Genomic DNA, 8,030 nt, shown 5'->3' with positions numbered 1-8,030 from the left:
CAACAAATGAATAGGCTACCAGTCACACATTCAGCAAGTAGAATCTGCTCAGGCATTGCCTACAACACAGATGAACTTTGATTTCGTCTCTAGGTGACTTTATATGTTGTAGTGGACACAAATAAACCAAATGAACTTGAAAAAGAAGCTATATCAACAAAGAACCACAAGTGAATTTCTTGCCACAGAGAACCCGAGTGAAGTCAAGATTCTGCCTTCAAGGACAATAAGAAAGACTGAACATACTGTACAAACAGCATGCTTACTTTTCAATGAAAAAACGGAAGGCAAGTGCTCTTGTGTCGTGCTTGCAGACTATTTCTCCAAAATAAGAGTGGGCATACATAGTTTTATTTCACTTTATTTCATGAAAAAATCTTTCAATTGGGCAGAATAATGTATCAAAATCTTTCAATCCTGAGTTCTATTTTTCTATTTGCTTCTGAACCAGCATAAGATCTTTTCTGAAACAGAAAATGGAATAAATGTTATTTTTCAAGAAAAACTATTTTAAAATATTTATAATGTATTCAAAACTAAGAAAGGAAAAATGATCTTTCCCTATTCTTGGAGAGAGATTTGCTCTTTGTTTCACTCTGTTGAAATAGTATCTTCTCAAGCCATAAATGTATCTTCTCACGTCCTTAATGGCTACTGTTAACATCCCCTATGAAGATTTTTCTGCCCAGAACCCATGGCTTCAGATTCTTCAAGCACTGTCATGAATGTCATTTTGCTCATTTTGAGACTTTGCTATCACTCACACTTTCTCAAGGTTTGGGGTGCCTTAGTATTGATCCTGCCTATACAAAGAGAGAAGGGATGCCACATAGCCCTCTCCGGGGCACGGCTGGATGGAGGTGCCAATGTATCCCTTCCTGGGGTGGAAGTTATTTCAGGATATGTATTATAGGACACATCCGTAATGTCTTTCCTTCTCCCTCCTTTAGGATCATTCTTTTGAGAATCTGACAGATTCCTGTCTTTTTCCAGGCCTAGCATTTAATTCTCTTACAAGGGAAAGGGAGAAATTTATTTAAACTTCTTCAGTGCCTACTATGCCAGACATCACTTCAAACATTTTGCTTGAAATCCACAACAATGCTGCAGATATAGTACAAGAGCTACAGAACACAGGCAACTCATGTGCCATGGTCACAAAACCAAGGGTATACAATGTCTTCAATAATAAATTTCTTGTTCAATCCCTTGCCCAGGTACTCTACAGGCTTATTTTATTCAGGCTCTTGGTTAATCTCATGGAAACTACATCTGAGAACTTCCATACACCATTCTCATCCTGAAACTTGAGAACTTTCTCTGAGACTATCATCACTTTTCTTCTTTAAAGGCACTTTGGCTTCAAGCTCCAATGTTCAAACTGAATGAAAACTTATAATGCTACATTGACTACTGGCATTGTAATAGTATCTTCCTCCAACACTTTTGTAGACTTCTGTAGAGCCCCACACTTTCATAGAGGATACTGGCAAGCCAAAGCACTATTTACAACTTCCTTTCTACAGAGAATTCCATGGGAAGTTCCTCAAAGCCAGTTGACAAATATTTCTGCTATAGGATGTTTTAAAATTGGGGATTCTGATATCTCTAAGTAACTGCTAAAACAAAAATAGATGTCTTAACTTGGTCCCGCAGAGTCAAGGTGGGCATAAGGATTCAACCCTGTATAGCTAGCTACTCCTTCCTTTCTTATTTGTAAGGGTAACGGGATTTCTATAACAGTATTCTACTACTTTAGCCATCCAAGGTAAATATAGGGGAAGAAAAAACAAAAACTCGGCATTATAAATAGACTATGCCCTCCAATTTAAGTACCAATATTACTGATAGTTCCCTTTAAGTCTTTAATTAATTGTTTTGTGAAAGTTAATATAAAATTCAGGATTGTCCATTGAAGTATTGAAATGTCAAGATTGACATTCACAATAAACTATTTTCTTCAGATTACATTTTACTTTTAAAATGAAAACTCAAGAGCCATTCTGACCTGGATTTGAAGTAAATTAGAAACTCTATGAATCAGGGATGTAACTTGTTAAAAATATTCAGTACTTGTTATCTATATCAAATCTACTTATTCATTGAGATATATTTTAGTTTTGAATCCAAAAAAAATTAGTATCTTTAAAAAAATCTTTCATAGAATTATCACTTGAGGATTGAAGAAAATACCCAAGAAAGCTTTTAGTGCTTTCATTTTTAAAAATGCACTGCTTTTTTTGTTTGTTTGTTTGGTTGGTTTGTTTGGTTTGTTTGGTTTGGTTTGGCTTGGTTTGGCTTGGTTTGGTTTGGTTTGGTTTGGTTTGATTTGGTTTTTTGAGACAGGGTTTCTCTGTATAGCCCTGGCTATCCTGGAACTCATTTTGTAGACCAGGCTGGCCTTGAACTCAGAAATCTGCCTGCCTCTGCCTCCTGAGTGCTGGGATTAAAGGTGTGTGCCACCACTGCCCTGCCTTTTTTTTTCTTTTTTAAAGATTTTATTTATTATATGTAAGTACGCTGTAGTTGTCTTCAGATTTCATTATAGTAGGTTTTGAGCCACCATGTGGTTGCTCCGATTTGAACTCAGGACCTCCAGAAGAGCAGTCAGTGCTCTTAACCACTGAGTCATCTCACCACCCTCCATGCACTGCTTTTTACAACACTATTAACTTGCTAAAATATTGCCAGTTTTCCTTGAGTTGTGCTTACAATTATGGTACTATAAATGCTAAATCTACCTTTCGTTCATTTATTTTTGGAAAAAAAAAAAACAACTCTGAAATTCAAGTAGCCATATTAACCAGAGAATGCTTTGACTATTCTTAAAATTTCAAAACATAAGTATCTACAAATTGTTAAAGAAAGACACTGAGATAAAAGTACTGAAAGAGAGATAAAGTGAGAATTCACTTATAGGTAAGTGGCAAACAGGACAAGAGAGCTTTACATCAGAAGGACTAGCTGAGAGAGAGAGAGAGAGAGAGAGAGAGAGACAGACAGACAGATAGACAGACAGACAGACCAAGTTTATGCTAGCCCATTCACAATGAGTAAACAGTAGTCCTGTCAAAACCGCTGGGTTCACAAAGATCAAGGCATTCCTTCAGGTAGGTAAGCTGCAGTCTTCACTCAAGAGACAGAATAAAGATTCATGGCTTGAGAAACTGGAAGTAGTCTCATTCATTTCCCATCTCCATGTTTTTCTGAGAGAGAAGATAAAGAGCTCTAAGCACTGAGATCAAGACACCGTGGCAGCCCGCTATAGCATGCTCATTCTTACCTGCTGTCTGTCCTCCCTGCTTTCCATACATACATGGGGCCTTGGGTGGCTATATAAAGAGATTTGCAAGGCAGATTTCATTAGCATATGCCTTAAAATAACTCCACTGTGAGTCTGTTTCAAACCTTCTGTAGCCCGAGTATGGGCATTTCTCAACACGTTCTCAACCTGCTTCACACAGATGGGCATCCTTGAATGTGGACTTATATTCCATCACACAGGCTAACTCTTTGTTAAGTAGATTATCAAAACCAAACTTTAATTACAATAAACCTACATCTAATGATAAACTGGGGGTGGGGTGGGATGGGGGAATCTTAAAGTAAGTGTCACAAAAGTGAACCAAAATAAAAAGAACAGTCCCCTTAAAAGTTTAGAAATAATATATATAAATAAAATTTAAATTTCGATGTGCTAAATTTTTAATGCATCCACTATAGGAAGTATCCTAAATTCCCAGATTGATTTGGAGTCAAGATTAAGGAGTTTAGAAACAGAATTAGTTAAGACTTCTCTGTCATATCCTTGTATATGTACTTAAAGGTTGATTTTATTACTTTCTGGAATACATATACCAAATTAAATCAAAGTTCATAGGTATTCCTGTCTCTTTAAAATTAATCCCATTTTTAAAACATAGTTGGAAAAATAATGGCAGCACAATTACCATCACCAAATGACCAGAAAGAAAGCAACTGGCTTCCTCAGGAGTTAGCCCCTGTTTCTAGGGATCTGTCTTCCTTTCTGTGAGGTAGCTGTTTCAAGGGTCTCATTGAGATAAACACTATTATTTCAGTCATTAGGTTTTCAACCTAAGCACAACCTACAAATGTACTTTGAAAGAAATTTACCTTTTCGTCATTAAAAGAAAACATTATTGCTTTCATTTTTAGAGCTAAATCTATTACCCTGCTTGGATATGCTGCACTCTTCTGGGCATAGAATTTCATAGCAAGTATCAAAATAATCAAGCTATGAAGTCACATTTATCAAGCCATAATTTCTTATTAACCAGAACTTCTGACTATGTTACTGGCTCATTTTGCACAAACCCAATACACAACAAACAGTGATGGCTAAAAATGATAATTAACATTTAAACGAAAACGACCTTAGGATTTCTGCCTTGGCTTTTTTACTTTATGCACACAGCACAACACCTGGAAACAACTGTGCTGTGGGCACTCTCCTGGAAGTTGCCAGCTGTTTTCCTCTGGTTTAAGACAAGTAAAGGGCACACTTTAAAATCATGTTTCCGGAGAAGGTTGAGGGTAAACAGAGCTGCTACAAACCAGCTTTCAGGAGTGGGAAGTCAGTCAAATTTCCCTCTGGTAACTGTTTCTTTGTGGAGCAACAGGGGATTCATAACACAGTTTGGGAAATGTTTTCTTGTCTCTTCACCCTGAGGCAGGGGGTTCCCAGCCAGGTCAAAATGTAGATCTATGCAATATCAGCAGGGCATTCCAATGGATGTCATGGGAGGTGGAGCCAGTTTCCATGACATTCCATGAGACTGAATACTGCAAGGCTGTGTTGAAAACAATCTCTGTTGGACCAAGTCTTGCCTTCGCTGGGAGTTGTCGCATCCAAGACTTAATTTCAACAGGGTTCAATTTATTGCTTGGAGCTCTGGCAGCATAAAACTGTCTTCTTTGAATGGAAAATTTGACCAACTGCGATGAGGTAAATGAATTTCGAAAGTGGGGGGGGTGTGGGGGAGTGTGGGGGAGTCATACAACTTTTGTTGTTGTTGTTGTTTATTGTAAGGGGAAGAGGGTGTATACTTAGAGCCCCAAGCAGTCCCCAAACCCCAAGTCGCCTAGGATGTAAAAGGCTCTTAACGAGGTAGAGTAGAGAGCTCAAAAGCTTTGTGGAGGAGCCTGGAGACTTTGGATTTGAGAGTTATTGGGCACCGGGGAATCCCTGTCTTGGGTAATAAGGGGTGGCTGGAGAAAAGCCTTCAAAACCACTTCAAAACCACGGCTTGCCCCCGCAATCCCCTGCATGCTCTTCGGGATCGCCAATTTCGAGTACTGGGGCAAGCTGTCGCTACCATATTAGTAGTGGTCACTCGGGGATCCACTACCTTTGGGGCTTCGGCTTGAATAGGTTTTGGGCGGAATAAGCTCGGACCAACTCCGGCTCTGGTCCTCCGGGCGAGTCTTAACACGGCTCCCGGGCGCAGTTCCAGTCCTCGGGAGCCCAGGGGAGCCGCGACCTCCCCGCCTCTGCCGGGTCCCGGAGAGGCAGCGCTTCCCGTAAACTCCCCGCCCCGTGCGGCCCCCTCCCCGCCTCGGCTCCACCCCCGCGGGACCCTGGGAGGCGTAAGATTGGCCCGGACGCGCTGTCACTCTCCGGACGCGTCACCGCCCTCGTTTCCGACCGCTCGGGAGACCGGCAGTGCTATTAGTGCACGGCGGGGCCGCGACGGAGGGCAGTACGGTGCCTGGTTCGCTGGCTCACGCCGGCAGGTCGGTGCGCTCGCTCACCTGAGCCGTGTCCCGGGGCCTCAGAGCCACCCGGCTGTACGCGTGCTACCACCCGCCGGGAAGCGCTCGGAGATGGGCAGCTGGAGAAGTTGACGAACCCCCTACGCACGCGGCGCCCTTGCTGCCCAGAGGTGCGCCGCCCTTGCCACCGAGGTGCCCGCTGTGCTGACCCAGATGTCGCGGGACACCCTGCCTCCGCGGCTGGAAAACTTCACCCCAAGTCCAAAGTGGGCTCTGAGGGTGGTGCCCGCGGCTGGACCCCGGGGTTGCCTGCCGGGATACGGTCCTGCGGATCCCGGGTCCAGGGGAGGGCGGAGACCCCACTGGAAACTTTCTCAGCACCTTCCTAACCACTGCGCTTTTACTGTCTCCTCTCCCCCCAACAGGGGCTGCAGCCAGCGGTTTGCCGCGCGTGCCTGTTTGCCAAAGGAGCCGCCCCGGCGAGGATCGCCGGAGGGGAGCCGCTTCAAGCGGGGAGACCCGCAGCCCAGACACGCGCTCTGGGCGGCCTGGATGCGCAAGAGCCGGCCCCGCAGCCGCTGACAGCCGGCGGCAGCGAAGTTTGGCTGCTGAGCGGCTCGGCGCCGGGCCCCTGGACAGACTGTCAGCCGGCGGCTACAACCTCCGGAGCGATGCCCGTGGGGGGCCTGTTGCCGCTCTTCAGTAGCCCTGGGGGCGGCGGCCTGGGCAGTGGCCTGGGCGGGGGGCTTGGCGGCGGGAGGAAGGGGTCTGGCCCCGCTGCCTTCCGCCTCACCGAGAAGTTCGTGCTGCTGCTGGTGTTCAGCGCCTTCATCACGCTCTGCTTCGGGGCAATCTTCTTCCTGCCTGACTCCTCCAAGCTGCTCAGCGGGGTCCTGTTCCACTCCAACCCTGCCTTGCAGCCGCCGGCGGAGCACAAGCCCGGGCTCGGGGCGCGTGCGGAGGATGCCGCCGAGGGGAGAGTCCGGCACCGCGAGGAAGGCGCGCCTGGGGACCCTGGAGCTGGACTGGAAGACAACTTAGCCAGGATCCGCGAAAACCACGAGCGGGCTCTCAGGGAAGCCAAGGAGACCCTGCAGAAGCTGCCGGAGGAGATCCAAAGAGACATTCTGCTGGAGAAGGAAAAGGTGGCCCAGGACCAGCTGCGTGACAAGGATCTGTTTAGGGGCTTGCCCAAGGTGGACTTCCTGCCCCCCGTCGGGGTAGAGAACCGGGAGCCCGCTGACGCCACCATCCGTGAGAAGAGGGCAAAGATCAAAGAGGTGAGTAAAGCCTGCCTGAAATCCCACTCACGCTGCTGTTTTCTGGGAGGTTTGATAAACGATTGGAACTTAGGACTTCACCTTTATCATGCAAAGGCGAGGGAAGTCATCGCTTCCACCACCGTGCCAAAGGCTACACGTTTTTCCTTTTACTACCTCAGGATAAGTGACCAGTGAGGATCTGGGGCTGAATCCCATTGAACTTGCATGCTTTGGTGAGCTTAAGCTATAAGAGGCAGGGGTGAGTGAATACACTGGGCACAGGAGATAGCTGCCTCCTCCTTGCTGGCTGCAGTTAGTCTACCCTGCAGTCATTGTGCAGGTACTGAGCAGCTGTCCCCTTTAGAGAGGCTTGCAGGTGGTTTGAAATTGAAGCTGACTGTAAACACAGGGCATCAATCACACATGAGACACAGGTTATAACAGTGAGCCAACGCACGCCCCTTGTTCAGTCATGTGGCCCTCCCTGCCAGGTGTGTGTGTGTGTAACAGGCTGTAAACTTGAAACCTGAGACCTTGCGTCATGGGCCACATACTGTCTTTTACTGATTTAAAACATCACACGCACACACGCACACGCAGACACACACACACACACACACACACACACACACACACACAGATCTACTGTTTTCTGTGTTTCTAGAACATTGTCAGAAAGAAGGGGGTGTTCTCTGTGATGCAACAGGTCAGCCTGCCACAGCAGCTCAGTGACAAAGTTAATCTAGAGCAAACATGGACTTTGGTAAATCCTGTGTAATTTCTTTCTGGTTATTTTTACTCGCAACATGTGATTGGTTTCTGCAAGCTTAAAGGCGAAGGAACCCTAGAAAATCCTTTCAGTCTGTCATTTCAAAGGTGAAACTGAGGAATGACAGCTCAAGAAGCCATTGATGACCAAATTGAGACCTGAACGAAGGAGCTGCAGCTTCCCAGTTACCAGACTCTGGGGACATGTGTCCTTCCAGGCTGCTTTCTCTGTGTTTTCCTGGGAATCCAGTCCCGAGGAACTATGGA

At 45.7% G+C, this 8,030-nt stretch overlaps 1 protein-coding gene and 1 long non-coding RNA gene across 7 annotated transcripts in view; one reads left to right on the top strand and one right to left on the bottom strand.

Moving 5' to 3' along the window:
* Positions 1–347: 347 nt before the first annotated feature.
* On the bottom strand, positions 348–5,507 carry Gm16998 (predicted gene, 16998). The gene is made up of 3 exons (NR_038016.1): positions 4,576–5,507; positions 3,026–3,206; positions 348–464 (listed from the first exon to the last, which is right to left on the bottom strand). It is a non-coding gene; the product is annotated as a predicted gene, 16998 (long non-coding RNA).
* The window catches only part of Man1a (mannosidase 1, alpha), a 171,832-nt gene continuing 168,614 nt past the window's right edge, over positions 4,813–8,030 (top strand). For 2 of the 6 annotated variants that reach the window (XR_001779471.2, XM_006512568.3), the window contains exons 1-2: positions 4,813–4,966; positions 6,159–7,013. Coding sequence is in view for 3 of the 6 variants with exons in the window: in XM_006512568.3 (XP_006512631.1) it covers positions 4,940–4,966; positions 6,159–7,013 (882 nt within the window). In the remaining 3 variants the exon portion in view is untranslated. Of the gene's footprint in view, positions 4,967–5,612; positions 5,926–6,158; positions 7,014–8,030 lie in introns of those variants that run through there. The other 4 variants (XR_003948601.1, XM_006512569.4, XM_030244925.1 and 1 more) reach the window with 4 other exon arrangements.

The sequence above is a fragment of the Mus musculus genome, chromosome 10 (genome assembly GCF_000001635.26).
Source record: "Mus musculus strain C57BL/6J chromosome 10, GRCm38.p6 C57BL/6J".
Taxonomy (NCBI): Eukaryota; Metazoa; Chordata; class Mammalia; order Rodentia; family Muridae; genus Mus; species Mus musculus.
Note: the sequence above shows the minus strand (reverse complement) of the source record. Positions and strands in the feature narration are given on the sequence as shown.